The following is a 19,109-nucleotide window of genomic DNA, read 5'->3' as shown; positions in this document are numbered from 1 at the left end:
AGGCGTCCCTGTGCTGTGCGATGTCAGTGCATGTTAAAGAACCCCAGGTGGTCGAAATTTCCGTAGTACTCCACTTCTGCGTCTCTCACAGCATGAGTTGCTTTGGGACGTTAAACCCCGCAAACCAACCTACCAACCTTTTCTTGTATTTTGAGCATTGTGAAATTTCGCTCCTGCGTTGATTTTAACCATCAATCACATAACCTCCGTTTGGTTATTTCTTACCACTTTAAGTCGGTTTTTTTCTCAGCTATCCTTGAATTTGAATGCTTTGACAACGATGGATGGATGGATGTATAAGGAATTGAATCTGACGGCGGCTCGCGCCATCCATTCCCGCAGCGCTGCGCCATCGAAGGAGTTTTTTCCGTGAGCGACGCATCGCAGTTAGGCAAAGCTGAAAACATTCTTTGTTGCTCACTTAACTATTAGTTCCTTAATTAGTTTCTAATGACGCAATCAACATTATCTGATATTCATAAGGTAATGAATGCATTAGGTCCACTCTTTTATTCGAAGTGAAGCAATGTGGTTCTGTGGCAAAGTTGAGCGGTAAATCGTTTTTGGTACTCCTTTGTAACGTCAATGAAATAACCCCCTTTTTGAAGGTGCAAAATAACGTGATCTATTTTTCAGATTCTTTGCAGATGAGGCAGGCATTTTTTTTTTTTCCTGAAAACTATTTACGAAGCTTCAGCGTACAGTTTTTTGTTGTTTTTTTGTTCCCGCTGGGACATGCATCTTCTAAACCCTCTTCAAGACATTACTGTCGGGGCCTCCAAAATATAAGGCCCTGTACGCGGGCACCGTCAACAATTTCACATCAGTCTCTGTATAATGTTTCTAATCAGAGATTTGCCTAGAGATAACGAAGATGGTGGTCCTAATGATTTAGTTATGCTCCTTGGCCTCCATTGCATATGACGCTGCCGAATATCCAGGCATCACTATGCTGTGGATGCGCGGCCTGCACGCATGTATACTTGCGTGAAAATATTCGGAAGTTTATTGAATTATTTAAATCTAAAACATATAACCTCGACAGCCCACCCTTGGTTGCGTTTGGAGAATTTTGTTGGGACAAAGCCATACTCGTAGGAATTGGCAGATTTTATTTTTTTCTGCAGTGCATTTTGATGTCTGACAAAACTTGGAAATAAAGGCAAAGATGTGCCGCAGAGTGGTTGCGAACTCGCCCTCGCACTGAGAAGTACCCGTGTTCGACTGCGTGAGTTTCCGCAAGACGTTTATTGTTTCCTTACTTCTTTCGATCTTCGTGTAACAACCACACCATATAACCAAGACTTTAAATAAGGAATATGCAGGGGTCGCGTTGCATACGAAAAGCGGCCGCCCGTGTGCTGTGCGATGTTAATGCACGCTAAAGGAACCAAGTGGTCAAAATATCCGGAGTATTCTACTGTGGTGTCTATTTATCCGTATGTCACTTTGGGTAGTTAAATCTCACAAACCAAACCTTTTTGGCATTCCTCTAGTTAACGTTAATAGCTTAACTGGAGACAAAAGTAAAATTGGCTTCATACTATGTTCCGACCCTGGCATTATGCAGGACGTAGAATTAATCGGAAAGGTGCAATGCAGTGACCACAGGATGGTAAAGTCCCGAATTAGTCTGGATTTGAAGAGGGAAAGAAATAAGTTAGTAAAGGGGAAGTCCGTTCATAAATTAGCAGTGAAAAGGAGGGTAGAAGATTTGAAGATTCGCTACAGAACCGACATTGTGTTTTACCCCAGGAAGACAACCATAGTGCAGACTCAATAAGTGATGACTTCAGAGGTATAATTACTGAATTGGTAGGAGCGTTAGAGAGGATAACGATAAATTATCTAAGCAGACAAACGTTTGATTCAGAGAAGCCAAAGCACGAAAGCCTCGAACCCAACAGACAGGATAGGACTGGCAGAGCTATCAAAGATTATCAATAGCTACAAAATTTCCAACAAAAGGAAGTGTAACACGGAGAAAATAAAGCATGCCCCAAATAACTGCGGTAGTCGTAAAGCGGTAAAAATAAAATTAGGCATATGGAAAAATCACATGTTTCACTCGTGCATGTTCAGTGCGCGCATACCGATTGAACCTTCGCGCAAGACCTCGAAAGCGAGGATGGCTCAGTGCATCTCCTCGGGAACAACCTTGGAATACGTGCACATTTGCGAAACATGCGGCTACACTAAAAGAATAGCTGCACACTGATGAAGGGTAGCAAATCAGGCTAATTGGTCTAGATAGTTCACTACGATACTCTAATGCAGCGCACCCAACCCAAAATACCGAAGGAAGGCAGTACAACCGCTGATACTGGTAACTGAATAACTGCTTCTTCTTGCCCTTCCTGAGTCAGCAATTACAAGCTTTTATTTTTTTCTTTTCTTTAGACCCATACACAAGAGATCAAAAACTATTAGAATTGGGGTTATTCAATCCCTCTGTCAAGAGCGCAATAGAAACAGAGCTAACACAGTTCTGTCATTTGAATAACAAGGTTTTCGAAGATTTCTCTGGCCATCCTCTATATCTTCGCAGAAAGCGTGTCTGCAGGGGGTTTCCATTGACAGTGCACATTCCTAGTGTAGCTGCAAAAAGAAATGAAGGATTTAGTGTCCGCATGGAAGACATAGCAAGAACATAACAATTGTTCTCAGGAATGAAACTCACGTCGTGCCAATCGAGGACCCTATGGGGGGACTACAGCACATACAAGTTTGTCCTTCGCCTTTGTTTTGGCTACGCTTTAATAATGGGGTTTGTCTCCCGTGCTGCCGCCGTGAAGGAGGAAAAAGAGTACTAGACAGAGGGAACGCATGCTTTTGCTCCTCGGTGGCACAAAGCCATACAACCTGACAGAAATTTCATTCACAATTATTGTAGCGCCTGCAGAGAGGCTGTTGCAATATTGACAGCTTAATACATTTTGAACAAAAACAGTGCTCGAAAAGGAAACGGGAGGCATTACTGCTTAAACAGCCCTTTTACGTATCAGCGCTGGGTGCAGTTACAGGTCGGTATGACGCCGCCTGTCTGTGTGGCATTTGTGCACCTGGGAAGGCGCGGTACTGGTTTGTTATGACTTTCTTTTTCTTCTCTACAATATTTAGAAGTCGAGTCCAAACTTCAGAAATACAATTTGCGCTAGAAACAAAAGGTGAGAACCAAATGTTATGCATTTCATTAATTAGCGAACTGATTAAAACATCGTGCCTCTTACACGCTGCCCGCAGTAGTTCCCAACGTAACCCAGGGCATGTACTCAAACTCCCCTCCTACCCCCTTTACCTTATCCTTTCCTGAGAGGCATCGAAGAATACCCCCCTCAACTACTCCTTGCTGGCGTCTCAGCGGGCTCTGGTGAATCGTGCGCGAAACGGGACCTGGTCATGCGGAATCCCGGAATAGGGACGCCGACCATGTAGCGAGGCCATGCGGTAACTCCCAAACTTATTTTCACGAATAACCGTTTCATCACCACCACCACCACCACTACCACCCAAGTTTCAATAAAATAGGCTAACTATTTGTAATATTGAACACTACAGAAAACCCCCTGGAATGCCAACAAAAACACTAGAGAGTAGGCACTTACTGTTAGGTTATCGTAAAAAATGTAATCACTTTAATAACACACAGGTGAGCTCATTTACCTATCCCTTCTTCAGAACGGATCATAAACAGGCCTTAAGAATATCACATTTTGATAAAATGGCTTACTGAAGCCACTTTCTGTCGCTGCCGCTGTTCCTTTCCTCATAACCCTGCTGTGAGATCTAGCAAGTGAACTGTTAAACAGGTTTCATTATTCTTTTATTCGCCCCACCTTCGCTAGTCCAGACACTTCAGTAAAGGCATGGACAACTAAATCACATTGGTCGACTTGACATGCACAGCAGCCGTATCTGCCAGAGGACTGGACAAAGGTCGGTTTCATCGCGCTACCACATAACTACTAACAAAACTGGCCCCTATGCTAGCACTGTGTGCCCACCCACTTTCTTCAACCTCGAATCCTTGTCATAGTCAGTAAAGGTTTCCTCTTTCCCTTCTTCTTTAGTTTGCGCTGCAACAGGCAACAAGTTTCGAAGAGCTGATTGCTGACGACGCATGTGCTAACTGCTAGTTTGACACACTACGTGAAATGTTAGGAAGTCAGTCTACAGGGGTTACAGCTTGGACATGGTCGCGCGATCTTTCGTCATAATTATGCTTCCAACTGCTTTAAAAAGTGCACAAAGTAAAACCCTGTAAAAAGTGTTTAATGAAAAATACAGAAAATATATGACAGCTACCTGGTAAATATTTTTCTGTCCGACTAAGTTTTCTTTTTTTTATTTTCACTTAATTCCGTTTTTTTGTTCTGTTTACAAAGAAAGAAAAATTCCGGCGAATCGACAGAAATTCTTGCTTACGCTCCATGCGCTGTATATGTTTTTAATTTTATGTCATTTTAGATCTTTTTATTTTGTTGCCGCTAGGAGAAAATATCTATTATATATATTTCTCTCCTTTCGTTCTGTTATTTCGGATTTTTTTCTGCCTGCAAAAAAACTAATTACGTACAGCTCCAGTTTTTCTCATAAACCAGCATTTTGAAGGCGAAACCCTTACTAGCCCAATACGCGACAATATGTCGGCATTGACAACACTGTGATACGCACAAAATTCTCCTTTAACACCCGTTGTCTGGCTTCCGAATGGCCAATGAAACAGCGGCAAGCATAGCTGATAGAATTGAAGCAAGCGGCTTCTCCTGTCTTCTCTTCTGGGCCACTATATGCTCGTAAGTGCAACAAACGTATCTCAATGTGGCGCCACTATTATGACTAATAAATTGAAAATTGTGCGCAACGATTCTGCGCACATGCAGCGCCTTCGTAGTAGCCACCTCATTTCGTTTCTGACTTAGCAGGCATCAGTTATTTAAGTAGGAATCATTTTGCGCTAAAACTTGAAAAGATGAACCTCCAATTGTTTACGCTCAAACCAATGTTTTGGATGGAAAACTAAGAATTCCTGTATTTGTTGTTAGCATATTTCGGCACATAGCGTAAAACAAATATTGTCTGTATGGGACATTTTCTTCCAAAATGTCTGTCATTTCCCTCACATTTCTCACAGTGAATTGTAATAAACAATATTTTCTTCATAATATATTATAACCAGTTTATATTGACCGTTTACACAGAACTGATGCACCTTTAACGGAGATACTGGTCTGCGCTCCCCAATTTCTTCATTTGCAATGTGCATAGCGTCCTGCTTCAACATACAAACCTTAATAACAACAGCTTTAGCCAAAACAAATTTCCTAAATCTACAAACAAAATACTTACGACCGATCTACATACAATACCTAGCATTGGCACTTTTCAGTACTTCCAAATGCACGGCTTCTTTAGTTCAATGCACGAGTATTCCTACAGGAGGCGCGCGGTGAAAGAAATAAGAAGACAAAGAAAGCCGTCCTTTCGATTCACGCTTTGTGCTTCTGCTTTGCAAGAGTTTTGCTCCAAAATATATCAAGGACAACAAGACGCTCTGATGCAGCCACCGCAGACATGCCCGGATGTGCTCTCACCATCGCAGCTCCAGAAATCATTGGAGCAAAGCACAACGGGCATCTACCACACAGCCATCGAAAGCCACACAGCGTCGTTTCCTTCTCCCTCAGTGCTGTCGCCGACAGAATCCGCCAACTGTGTGCCCGCAAACCTCTTGGTGACTCGACTTCCACAGGTGATGTCGCCACCAGAAGCCAACGGGGCTGCGCCCGCAGAGATCGTGGTGCCGTTTGTTCCCGAAAGTGTACCGATGGCCCAGGGAGGCGCAGCAGCATTCGCAGCATATAATCTACCGGTAATGGAACAAGCTGACGGGATTTTGCCTTTGCGACCGCAGCCAGAACCAGCAAGAGTCTCTGCAGCCGCCGCACCTGTGTGGCAACCTATTGTCTCAATATTTCCGGTAAGCTCACGCGTTCAAAATTTGTGTTTATCTACGCTCCGTGGGCAGCATCCACATAAGAAATATGACGTAAAGGAATGTGGCATGACTGTAGGTAAAGGCGTAGCTGCCACATTCTCGAGGCTTTTAGCTCAGCGCTTGTAGTTACGGGAGGGACCAGAACCACGAGCTCAAAGAGACGTCAGCTGTGTTCACAGCGCATGAAGCTTTGCCGCAAATTTTCACCGGCTATCGGCGGCAATGCTCGTTAACCCGGCTGTAATACTTTGTCGTGTTTCTGCTATATACGGCAAATAGATCCCCTTCGGTGAAGTAGCCAGCAGAGTCGACTCCGCTCAGTGTTGCGAACAGTATCTAATAACTTAGAGGAAGTAATGTACCAGGTGTTTTATAATGTACAATTTAACAAAGCTTCAGTTAAAATATCACCCCGCCATGGTGGCGCAGTGGTTAAAAGGCCATACTACTGAGCTCTAGTACCCGAGTCCGAACCCGACCGCAGATGACGTGTTTAGGTGGAGACGAAACGGAAGCGTCCGTGTGCTGTGAGTTGTTAGTGCACGTTAAAGATTTCTATGTGGTCGAACTTACTCCGTAGCCCTCCACTGTGGCTCTTATTTTTCTCTTTCCACTCTCACTTCCGCCTTCCTTCCCTGTTTACTGAGAAAAGTGTGGCAGATACTGCGCCTATCCTTTCCTGTAAATCAATTTAATTTAAGCTAACAATGGGCCTTAATATGCCTTTGTTAAATAAAGGCACTGTAATATAGATTTATTTTTGCCCTGCGGCGACATAGGGCATTGGGCGTATGCATGTAAGCGGCCAACCGCTTTAGTAGTTCACTTATTAGATGAACACAATAATTTCTTACTTAAATAATTATTTTAGGGGATGCTTTGCTTTAGCACACTTGGAGATCACGCTCCAAACAGTCAAAAAAAAAAATACCGACGATTACGTTACTTCCTAATGCGACATTTGAGCGCAGCAAATGAGCTGTTTCACCTTTTCGATAGATTGAGGCAAAGGTATTCCTTTAACAAAGACTCCACTAACATTTCTTGACAGTCATGAAGGAAGCTTTGTGGTCGGAGGAATAGGCTGATATATGTTCGACTTGGTACACCAATGCTTGATTCTCAAAGACGAGATCTATACAAGTGCCTCGCGAGGTTGTCACAGCCGTGGGACGCGTTACGAGCGAGAGGAACGGGATGTTCTCCCGCATAAGTGTGAAGATATTCCTGTTTGTCTTTATGTCAACATTAAAGTCCCCCACTACTAACATCGGTGTGGATCGATGGACGGTTAATGCGAGTTGCAGGAAGTGCACGACGTCTTTCGTGAGTGCCGTAGGGGCGAAGTAGGCAGCTACTACCAGCAAGCCGTTGGGCAACTTTGCGGCGCACAGTTCGCCAACTTCATGTGACGCGCCAAACATTTCGACTGGTATTGCAGAGAGACCTGTGCGCAAGTAGATAGCGACTCCCGCCGCTCTGTAGTGGTCTCTGCGAGCACCACAGCAGTATAGGAAATCTATGATTTCGAGAGGCTCTTCGGGATCCATCCAGGTTTCAGCAAAGCAAAGTACAGAAGAATGGCGCAGAATGTGATCGTGGTGTACGTCCTTGGCATGTGCGGCAATGGAACGTACGTTTAGAGCGGAGATCAATAAGTAGTGCGGCTGTTCAGTCATGGCGAGGCACTTGGCGGTGATGGTGTCAAGTTTGTGGGACTGCAACCGACGAAATTCATCGACTAGCTTTCTGTCCGGATTGGCTTTTCCGTGGTAGAATGTGAAGTCGTTGTCAACATTGGTCAGGTAGAGTCCGTTGATGTCTGTAGCGCGACTCAGTGCCACGTATACCAACTTATGTGGATGATTATTGGCGTAGGAGTACACGACGTCATCATATGTGCCACCCTGGGATTTATGAATAGTAATGGCGCTCGCCTGCACAACGGGAAGCTGGCATCTTCTTACCGATACCTTCGTCTTCTTGTCGATAACGCAGGTGACGGTACGCCTTTCAATCGGTATCCAGTTGGGTTGAATGTTTCTGTTGAGCTTGCGTAACTGGTGGGATTTTGCGGCCGCTACGGTTCCGATCGCAAGTTTGGAGCCAAGCTCCCTGAACTGCAACCATATGCGTAGCGGTTTCCCATGGGTGTCGTTTTCGATGCATTTCAGTGTTCCCACCGATCCATTAACAAGGCCATCGGAAACATACACGTTGACGGTGATCATGTAAGGCTTCCCAACGCACAGCATTATATTTGCTGGCAAATTTCCTATTTCGGCCTTGGGTAACGTTTCGACCTTACGCATGGCCTCTGTTTGCTCTTGCATAGACCTACACCCAACGATTGTATCCTGTGCCGTGCATGGTACAGCATTATCCTGTGCTACTATGGCCTTTGTTGTGTTGTAGTAATCAGATTCCTTGTTGGAGTAGAACAAGCGTATGCCACCGGGGCAAGAAGCTTCTGCTTCCTGCTGTGGAACGAACCGACTCTCGATAGGTGCGATTTCCTCGGGGTCTAATTCGACACCATCTCCAATTTTGGAAAGCAACGTGGAGAACCTGAGATTGTTTTGTCGTACCACTTTAATGAGTGCGAAGTAGGCGAGATGGTGCCACGCGATTTCTGTGTTAAACACGTCGTCTGTTTTGACTCGCTTGAACACCTCAGCTGCACGAACGGGGGGAAGCTGACGCAGGTCCCCACAGAGAATGACGTCCAACCCTCCGAAGGGCTGCAGATATTTGCAGGTGATGGAGCGGAGCCGCGAGTCGATTCTGTGAAGTATATCAGCAGACATCATGCTATCTTCGTCGATAATCACGCATCTGACATTCCTGAAAGCATAGCGGAAGGTGTTCAACTCGTTGTCCCTGAGTCCGCTGTCTGTCTTGAGGCTAAGCTTGAACGCTGCGTGCACAGTTACTCCGCCTAGTGCCACCGCCGCCTTTCCTGTTGTAGCGCAAGCCACATATGCGTTTAGATTGTATGGGCCAGCAGGGTTACAGTACCTGTTGTAGAGGTCCATGATCAGGCGCAGTACAAATGTTTTGCCGCATCCAGCCACTCCCGTGAAGAATATTTACAGTGGTGGAGAGTCCGGAGTTGTCAGTCGGTGTAGGACTTCTCGGACGATCTCGTACTGCTCATCATTTGTCTTCCGCATGGTTTCCAGGTACTGATCTCTGCTCATGACGTCTTGGCGCGTGCACACGGCGGGGCATTGTTTAAACGGGGCATTGTACTCGACTGCACCAATGTCTAGGAGATCAGAGTCGTCGTTCTCCATGGCTGCCGGGTGCACGATCACGTCGGAAATCTCAGAAGCCGTCTCCCGTTCCTCGTTATTGGGTCGTATCAGGAAATTACAAACAGCACGGAGGTCTTCAATATTTACATCAGTCTGGTAGCGTGATCTGTGCTCCCGATTGACGTCGGTGTTTTCCTCGTATAGCCACTCGAAACAAATTTGGTCTAAGATGTCCACCTCCTTACGAAACGGAAAAAAGAGTAGGACATGTTCTCTCTTGAAGTTAACTGGATCGTCGATGGAGTAACCGCGGTAGCGAAGTATCACTCGGTGAACTCTCTTCTTGCAGGTGTAGATGTAGTCTGTAGCGAACTCTGCCAGAATGACGGCTTCCAATTCAGGCGCGCGGTCTTCGTAGCGCTCGATCATAGTCCTTTTCCAAACGTCCGTGCTAGATTCGTCCAATCGTTCCTCCTCCATTTGAGCGTTAGACTTCCGGATGCGCGTCCTTTCCTCAGGCCAGGCAGTGTTTACAAAGACAATTTTGCGACTGGCCTGCGACATGTCCTGCTTGAGCAAACACCAGGCGGCCTCCTGTGCTGAGAGCTCGATCACATTGAGCATCTTCACGCCCAAGTGTCTCAGTGCCTGCGTGTAATCCATGTCCCCCTTATCCTTGACAATTTCTTGCACCGCACGGTTCAGATTGGACATACCTCGATTGGCTTTATTTACATACTCTACAACGTAGGCAGCACACGCGTACGTGTCGAGCACGATCTAAAGATCCATGTTTGAATCTAGAACGGACGCCACCCATGGGTTAAAGTAATTAACCCGCTTTTGCTGCACGGTACGGGGTAGCATGACGGTGGGACGAGGTGTACCCGCTCGGAGAACCGAAATGTACTGCTCCCTGTCCGTGATGCCGTGATGTTCCCAGAACGGCTGTAGTGAATCATAATTGGTCGTTTCCAAAGCCTGGTGCATGGCTTGGTACTTGATTTGGAGCATCTCGATGTGTTTCTTCTGCGCCTCACTCTCCACACTCGGGAAAGGCACTACGACCATGGGTTCATCAATGGGCATGAAAGAGACGTTAAAGCGGCACTTGGTGCTGTTGCGCTTGTAGCAGGTGTGGGTGTGTTGGTGCACCTGCGTGCGCTCCCGCTTCAGGTACGTGGTGTCCAGCGAAAGCAGAGTAGTGGCCATTTCCAGAGTTCGGGGCATGTGCATGGAGAGTTCCTCATCGGGGGTATTATCAAGCCAGAGAAGAATGTGCGCATGTGCCGACCCGCGATGCTGAAATTCGATGCGTTTAAAGTAGTCGACCACTACGTATGGTCTGAAGGGGGATATCCGGGTATTCTGGAGTATGTTTAGAATGATGCGCACCAGGCGGTCAAAGTAGATAGCACAGACTACGGGATCGTCATTTACTAGCTGGGCACGATAAATGCTGTTCATTTCCTCTACGGCAACTGCAGTCTCATCAGGTTGTAGACGAAGTCGCTTAAGCAACACTAACAGCTCGGGCCAGTGCAATTCCGAGGCAGACAGTGTGAGGAACGCCGTAGGCTTACCCAGTTGGCGGATCATGGCAAAGAGGTCTTTCTTGCCCCTGGCCCAGTACTGCGCGGTATTGGGTATGCCATGCATAAAAGCAATGTCATGTTCTACCGCTTCCTGAACGAAGTCCTTGTCGAGTAGCTGTTGTTTCGTTAGGGTTTCCACCGCTCTGACGTTGCGGAAGGCCACAGACATGTCGCTGGCTACTCGGTGCCTAAACACTTTCATGGCCATGTACAGTACGCGTTGTGGGGTGGCACCTCGACGATCAAACCTGCGGATCTCGCTCATGGTGTGCGTGAAGACGGTTGGTTTGGCACTGGCGTCTACTCGGCGTGGTTCACCGAGGTAAATCTGTGGGAATGAGAGCTCCTCCGCATGTTCGTCGTAAAGGATGCTCAGGGGCTTCTTTCCCTCACCGGGAGCAATGACGAGAAACTTGTCTACATCCCATATCAAGGTGTGCTGAGCCAACGTCATGGCTGTGGCCGCCTGGATGGGATCGTTGAGGTCCGCGCATTCCGGGAGCGACTCAATTTCGTCCTGCTTGTCCACTTCAGGGATATCACCCAAACGGGCAAAGTCGCACTTGATGTTGTAGTGCTTGTATAGTGTGCTATCGCAAAGCACCTTGAGCCACGGCAGCAAATCACATTTTCTCACTGCCCCCGCCAAGTACGTCGTCTTCGCGAGAATACGCCGCTTCAGGTGCACATTGAGAGCGCGGTCTTGTTCGATGGCACGGGGCAACGATGTAACCAGCTCGTCCACGTCAACGCAAACGTTCACAACTGGACCCTTAATGCAATATTGGCCTCCGCCGTGCATCAGTCGTCGCACTTGCATGAATGGGATTCGCGGAGATACGAGTCTTACACTCACCGCATTAAGTTGTGGAAGGTGCGCTGGCCTCGAGCGATATTTGTAACCGTTTGTTGTCAAAAAATGAGGAATGTCACCTTTCCGCACAGATTGCATGCATGAAGAACACAGTCTGAATTGACACAAGTCCGAGTTGGGAAACGCACACCGGAGATTCTCACGGCACGTATCCGGAAGCGGTTTCACGTCATTTTGGAACCAGAGCCGATCACACACTGAACACACACTTCCAAACGGATTGTCTCTAAACTGTCGCCGGAAAGCATTTGCTGCACCCTGACTGTTTGCGAGCCTTTGTTTGCGTTTGGCCTCGGCCTCGGCCGCGCGAACGGTAGAGTCTTCTCGGCGACGGCGATTAGCTCAGCCTCGCTTATTGCTGGTTGCTCTCGACGGCGGCGGTGAGCCTCCGCTTCGGCGGTGCGAACGGCAGGGTCTTCTCGGCGGCGGCGATGAGCTTCTGCTTCAGCCTCGCTTACTGCTGGTTGCTTTCGACGGCGGCGATGCGCCTCCGCTTCGGCGGCGCGAACGGCAGGGTCTTCTCGGCGGCGGCGCTTAGCCTCTGCTTCGGCGACAGTAAGCTTCTGCTTCGGCGGCATGCACCTCTGGATTCTGGCGGCGACGGCGCTGGGCCTCTGCTCTGGCAGCTCGTTTAGCAGCAGCAGCAGCAGCAACAGCAGCAGCAGCAGCAGACGGAGGACTTTCACCGGTCGTCTCGCTCATGGCTCAGAAAGAACTGGCAGATAATTTCGCAGTGGCGAACGGCAGCGGCAATTTCGGCTCGGGCGGTGCACATATACAGATCCGCCGCCACCGATCCGGCTCTCTGAGCGCCACCGCACAGGGGCTGCATTGGAGGAGGAGCGAAGAAAGGAATTAAGTTTGAGCCGGCGCTTTAACTGATTTATTTATTTATTTATAGGAAGGGAAAGGCGCGGTAACTGTCTCACTTGATTTCTGTGGACACAGCAACCGCGCCGTAAGGGAAGGGAGGAAGATGGGAGTGAAAGTGGAAAGAGAGAAAGAGGAGCCGTAGTGGAGGGCTACGGAGTAATTTCGACCACCTGGGGATCTTTAACGTGCGCTGACATCGCACAGCACACGACGCCTCTACGTTTCGCCTCCATCGAAACGCAGCCGCCGAGGTCGGGTTCGAACCCGGGAACTCCGGCACAGTAGTCGGGCGTCTTACCACTGCACCACCCCGGCGGGAGAGCCGGCGCTTTGACAACCGGAGACTCGCAGGAAGAGGGGGGAGGGGGTTGGCGTGTACACCCAGCGGCAAACGATGGGGGCAGAAGCGCGCGCAGCAAGCAGACAACGCGATAAAGGGAGGAGGGAAGATATAGCAGCGACCACCGTGGCAGCGACTGACTGATGCTGCTGACGCCGATAGTGAGTCAACCCCAGCTGCGGAGTTGGTTTCAGGGACACCGCCGCCGATGCCGACGCAAACAATATGATACGCTCGCTTCCGCAGCGCCAAAAACCAGGTCTAGCCATGGGAAGGTGGTCACGTAGTCGTCGACGTGCCGGGGCCTACGTGAAATAACCGGCGCGTCGGCAGCTGAAGAGCACCCTATCCGCCACACAGGAACAGGGGGGGGGGGGACCCTCCCCTCCTCTTTCTGCATGGCGGCGACGGTGTTCTATGCAGTCACGTTATCTTGACTCTAGCGGCGTCAGCGGCATCCAGCGGTATCAGTCGGTCGCTGCTAGCGCTGGGGGGATGAAAGGGGCGCGGAGCTCGTTACGAGGCCGACGCCGACGCGAAACCTAGGAACGGACGCCAAAGAGCTGCGCTCTAAAAATATTCGTTAACGAATTTTTTTTGCGCTTTGTGCCGCGGGAAAGAGCCACATTGGCAGAGAGCTTCACGCAGCAACGGAAGTGCCTCTGAACCAGAACATGTCAGGGTGCCAGAATAATCCGGAATCGCTTTGAGCGCCTTCCCAACACGGCAGCTACATCATCCTGCGATGATCTGGCTCCTCTGCAACAGCCTTCCCAGTCCACTACCATGACTCGGATCGTCAGGCGAGAACTCGAAGCCTTAGCTCCTGCACCACTCCCATTTCCACTGCCCGACACCGTAGCCATGATACAGGCTGTTGTCCGCCAGGAACTTGCTAACGTCGGTCTTTCCTCCAACACCGTACCACCCTCGTCACCATCGCATCCTGTTCCTGTAGTGGCGGCTGCAACCACTAGCCAAGCTCCCCCACGTCGCTACGTTAGTCGCAATCCTGCAGAGTGGCGCACCTCAGACGACAGGCCAATTTGTTTTATTTGCTGTCGAGACGGCCACACTTCCCGATATTGCCGCACTCGTACCTTCTCCACCCCTCATCCTTATTACAACGCTGACCGTCGGTACTACTACAGACCTCGACGATTCCCTGCCCAACCTGAATAACTCCGCCCCGCATATGATGGACCTGGAAACTTCCCTTCTCACCCAGATGAACCTCACACCGAAGCCGTCTCAAGGGTCCGTCACTCCAGCCGATCTCCATCTCCGCGGTCTCGTCGATCCCGTTCACCGGTGCCTCCTCGCAACTCCTCCTCATCATACACCGGCACCTACTCGGGAAACTAGCGAGTGCAGCGCCCGGGAGTGACCATGCATTACCGACCCGGACTGTCAACCCGGAACTGACCCTCGCACCCAGACGTAACCTCATTGACATTTTTGTGGACGGAGTCTCAGTTTCTGCTCTTATTGACATTGGCGCCCACATTTCCGTCCTCAGTGCCTCACTCCGTCAACGCCTCAACAAAGTCCTCACACCCGCTCCCTCATCTACCGTTCGTGATGCTGATGGCAACACAGCTACTGTGGTTGGTATGTGTACTGCGAGAATTACCATTGCCGACCGCCATATCCCTGTACTATTTACAGTGCTCGCCAGTTGCCCTCACGACGTATATTAGGACTCGACTTTTTAACTGCACATTCCGCGCTCATTGACTGTTCGTCTTGACTGCTTCATCTGGACCTGCCACTCTTTCCTGACAAACAGGCCACTGATACTTCAACGCTCCGTCTCCGCTCCTCTACATTTACTCGTCTGCCACCAGAAGCTGCAGTGTATGTGCTCATGTCGCCTTTCCCCTCCGTTCCTGATGGCGACTACATTGTTTGCCCCATAACCGACGTGACACTGGAGCGTAGGATCGCTCTCCCTCATAACATCGTGCACATAGAAAATAACAACGCTTATATTCCAGTCTCGAACTTCGGCCTTTTTGTACACGTTCTTCCTGAGGGCATTACTCTCGCCGAACTGATCCCATTCTCTGACGTCACAGTTGCCGCTCTTTTACCTGACCCTACTGCTAAAGTGTCGACACGACCTGCATGGTCCCCACCTCCGGAGGCCCGCATATCAGAAATGGTTGCACCTAACTTGCGCCCTGACCGAGCTACAGCACTTACGAGTCTTCTCACTTAGTACAGCGATATTTTCGATTTTGGTGACCGCCCCTTAGGACAAACGTCCCTCATTACACATCGTATTGATACCGGAGACGCCCGGCCAATTCACAAAAGACCTTATCGAGTCGCCATTTCTGAATGACGCGTCATACAACGTGAAGTGGACGAGATGTTAGAAAAAACATTATAGAGCCTTCGAGCAGTCCCTGGGCGTCGCCTGTTGTACTTGTTAAAAAGAAGGACAATACTTGGAGATTCTGCGTTGACTACCGACACCTCAACAAAATTACAAAGAAAGACGTTTACCCGCTCCCCAGAATAAATGATGCCCTCGACTGCTTGCACGGCGCCAGCTATTTCTCTTCCATTGATCTTCGTTCCGGGTATTGGCAGATCGCAGTCGACGAACGAGACCGAGAGAAGACCGCCTTCGTCACTCCCGATGGCCTGTATCAATTCAAGGTGATGCCTTTCGGCTTCTGTAATGCGCCCGCAACATTCGAGCGCATGATGGATTCTCTCCTGCGCGGCTTGAAATGGACGACGTGCTTGTGCTATCTCGATGACGTCATTGTATTTTCTTCTACATTCGAGAGCCATCTCCATCGCCTTGATACCATTCTTGGCGTCTTCCGAAGAGCTGGCCTTCAGCTGAACTCGAAGAAATGTAGCTTCGGCCGACGTGAACTCAAGGTGCTCGGTCACGTGGTCTACGCCCGTGGCGTTCAACCCGATCCAGACAAAATACGTGCTGTAAGTGCATTTCCTACACCCCGTTGTACCAGTGACGTGCGTAGTTTTCTTGGGCTTTGCTCCTATTTTCGGCGGTTTGTACTCAACTTTGCGGAGACGGCTCGTCCACTCACCAATCTTTTGAAGAACGACGCTCCATTTTGTTGGCACCAAGAACAATCCCACGCCTTTTCTGCGCTCATTGCAGCCCTCACCAACCCGCCCGTCCTGGCGCACTTCAATCCTTCGGCACCAACAGAGGTACGCACCGACGCCAGTGGTCACGGTATTGGTGCCATACTCGCCCAACAGCAGATGGGTCGCACTCGCGTCATTGCTTATGCCAGTCGTCTCCTTTCAGCGGCTGAGCGGAATTATTCGATTACAGAACGTGAGTGTTTAGCCCTCCTGTGGGCCATTACAAAATTTCGCCCTTATTTGTTTGGCCGCCCGTTCTCCGTCATCACCGACCACCACGCCTTATGTTGGCTTTCTACGCTGAAGGACCCTACTGGTCGCCTGGGCCGTTGGGCCCTCCGACTTCAGGAATACAATTTTTCTGTCGTCCACAAATCTGGCCGTCTGCACGCTGACGCCGATTGCCGGTCCCGCAACCCGGTAGATCCGCCACCTGCGAGCGAATGCGACGATGACACATATGTGTTGTCCGTCTCTGACCTTTCAAGCATTCGCCATGAGCAGCGCTTAGATCCTAAGCTTTGCAGCATTATTAATCTCCTCAGCAGTGATCACCTTGATGCTACCCTTGCTACGTTTGTGCTTCACAACGGCACCTTATACCGACGGCATATGCGACCAGATGGCGCTGAGCTTCTGCTCGTAGTCCCCGAACACCTGCGTACCACCGTTCTTCAACAGCTGCATGACGCACCTACAGCGGGTCATCTTGGCGTGTCTCGTACGTACGATAGCGTCCGCCGCGTTTCTTTTGGCCAGGCCTCTATCGCTCTGTTCGTCGTTACGTGGCTTCTTGTGACCGGTGTCAGTGACGGAAGAAGCCCTCGGTTATGCCTGCTGGATCCCTGCAGCCGATCGACATCCCAGTAGACCCGTTTTCCCGAGTTGGCCTTGACCTCCTCGGGCCTTTCCCACTTTCTGCGTCGGGAAATAAATGGATTGCGGTGGCTACAGATTATACTACGCGCTACGCTGTCACCCGAGCGATACCCACCAGCTGTGCAACTGACGTAGCTGCGTTTCTTCTCCATGATGTCATCCTGCTCCATGGTGCTCCACGCCAGCTGCTCACTGACCGTGGCCGTTGCTTTCTGGCTCGAGTAGTTGACGAAATTCTTCGGTACTGCTCCATTAAGCACTATTTTACCACCGCTTACCATCCACAAACGAACGGCCTCACCGAACGCCTCAATCGCACGCTCACGGACATGCTGTCAGTGTATGTCTCGGATGATCACCGTGACTGGGATATCACATTGCCGTTTGTAACGTTCGCGTACAATTCCTCTCGTCACGACACAATGGGCTACTCACCGTTTTATCTTCTATACGGCCGCGACCCTCCCCTTCCGTTTGACAGCGTACTGCCTCCCACCGCTAACGCCAGTTGCTACGTTCGTGGCGCCATCTCCCGAGCTGACGCCACCCGTGTTATTGCTCGCCGCCGACTGGCCTGCTCCCAAAATTCTCAAAAAAGACGCCATGATTCTCGCCACCGGGATGTCCACTACTCTCCGGGCTCTCTCGTCTTGCTCTGGACTCCCGCTCGTAAAGTTGGGCTGTGTGAGAAGCTCTTTCCACGCTACGCAGGACCCTGAGAAGCTCTTTCCACGCTACGCAGGACCCTACCGTGTTTTACGGCCAGTCACTCCTGTGACATACGAGGTCGCCCCAGTACATCCGCCGCGACACTCCTCTATGCCACGCACCGAGATTGTTCATGTCGCCAGAATGAAGCCGTACTACCCCTGCAGTAGTTTGTCCTAGTACGCACCGGGACTGTGCTTTTCGTGGCGGGGTAATGTTACGTATATGCCACCGAAGAGGACGACGATAGAAAATAGAGTGAGAGACGACGAAGCAGAAGAAATCGTTGGGCTTGCCTAAACACCTGCTGTATTCTGCTCTGCTGTGCTGTGAACACTTGCTCATCACCTGCTGGGGTTTCCTGTGCTAGCCTTCTGCCCCGTATCAATATGGACAACAGCCCCCTCCCAGCTTCAGGGAAATGAGGGAGCTCATAAGCTTGCCCGCGGTCTCACCTTCCGGGTAGGCTTTGATCCTCAGTACACTCTTAGCAAGAACAGGCTAGTCAGCTACAAAAAATTACAGTGCACTATCTGCTAAACAGGTTAGAATATCCGCCGGCAGATAGGACAATAAATAAGATCCAAGTAAGCATTTGAGGCGCTTACAAACAAGGACTTTTCCGAACCCAGCTAAACTACGTCAGTGGTACCCGGAGCAATTCTCAGATTGGTGCAAACTATGTCAGGATAAGGCGGATCTGGTACATATGATATGGACGTGTCTAGAAGTAAAAATATAAATGCACAAACAAAAACGAAATCACTTTGGGAGACTCTACTGTTGAGCTCGTAGCCCGAGCCTCAGCTAGGTGTAATCCGACAGGTTGAACACGCCACCCGGGTCCAAGGGCTCCAGGCCGTCGTGTAGGCGGATAGGTTGGCGCCTGTCCTATATCTGTTGGAGATTAAAGTTTACCACCACCACCACCAGTTCGCTCCGCCTTGCGCTTCGAGTCTCATGAATGACGTCATATGAGGTCTCGATAGGTAGTCTGTGGTACAGATACCTGTTTCGCTTCACTCCGTTATTTCGCGAATTTCCGCGTGAGAATAAAGTACTCGCTAGCATTCCCTTCAAGACCCGAACTCGAAGTGAGTGACAGCGGGGAAGTTTGAGGCAGTGGCAGAAAAAAAGCTCACTTTAATAATGCTTGTGGTGTGTAATAGCACCGACCTCGCCAAAGCGGTGCGTAGCGAATGGAAGTTGTCAACAGAACAAACAAAGGATGTGGTTGTTGCATATCAAAACGAATAGAAAAGAACAAGCGTCAGTCAGCGCAGTTCTACGCTTCCAAGCGCCCGGGACGCCACTTTCTCTGGAGACATTTTCCGTGAGAATTTTCAAGAACTTTTGCGGTGCTGGCTCTCTGGCGTCAACGCGGAAGTCCAAAGCGTAGGTTCTGGACGAAGCAGTTGAAATATATGCAACCGTAGAGAAGAATGAGCGT

The 19,109-nt window shown here is 49.5% G+C and overlaps 1 protein-coding gene and 1 pseudogene across 1 annotated transcript; both read right to left on the bottom strand.

The window, feature by feature from the left end:
- Positions 1-7,032: 7,032 nt before the first annotated feature.
- On the bottom strand, positions 7,033-8,253 carry LOC146194617 (uncharacterized). The gene has a single exon (XM_084596087.1). The coding sequence runs from the start codon at positions 8,251-8,253 to the stop codon at positions 7,033-7,035; it is 1,221 nt and encodes a 406-aa protein (XP_084452213.1).
- Positions 8,254-11,710: 3,457 nt separating this feature from the next.
- LOC146194616 (uncharacterized) lies at positions 11,711-12,426 on the bottom strand (annotated as a pseudogene).
- Positions 12,427-19,109: the final 6,683 nt, after the last annotated feature.

This window comes from Amblyomma maculatum, chromosome 3, assembly GCF_055883805.1.
Source record: "Amblyomma maculatum isolate TAMU_Amacu chromosome 3, ASM5588380v1, whole genome shotgun sequence".
Lineage (NCBI taxonomy): Eukaryota > Metazoa > Arthropoda > Arachnida > Ixodida > Ixodidae > Amblyomma > Amblyomma maculatum.
This window is presented reverse-complemented; position numbering and strand designations above follow the sequence as displayed.

What these genes read in the sequence shown, in the direction of transcription:
- LOC146194617 (XM_084596087.1), bottom strand. Translation starts at nt 8,253, where the DNA reads ATGCTGTGCGTTGGGAAGCCTTACATGATCACCGTCAACGTGTATGTT.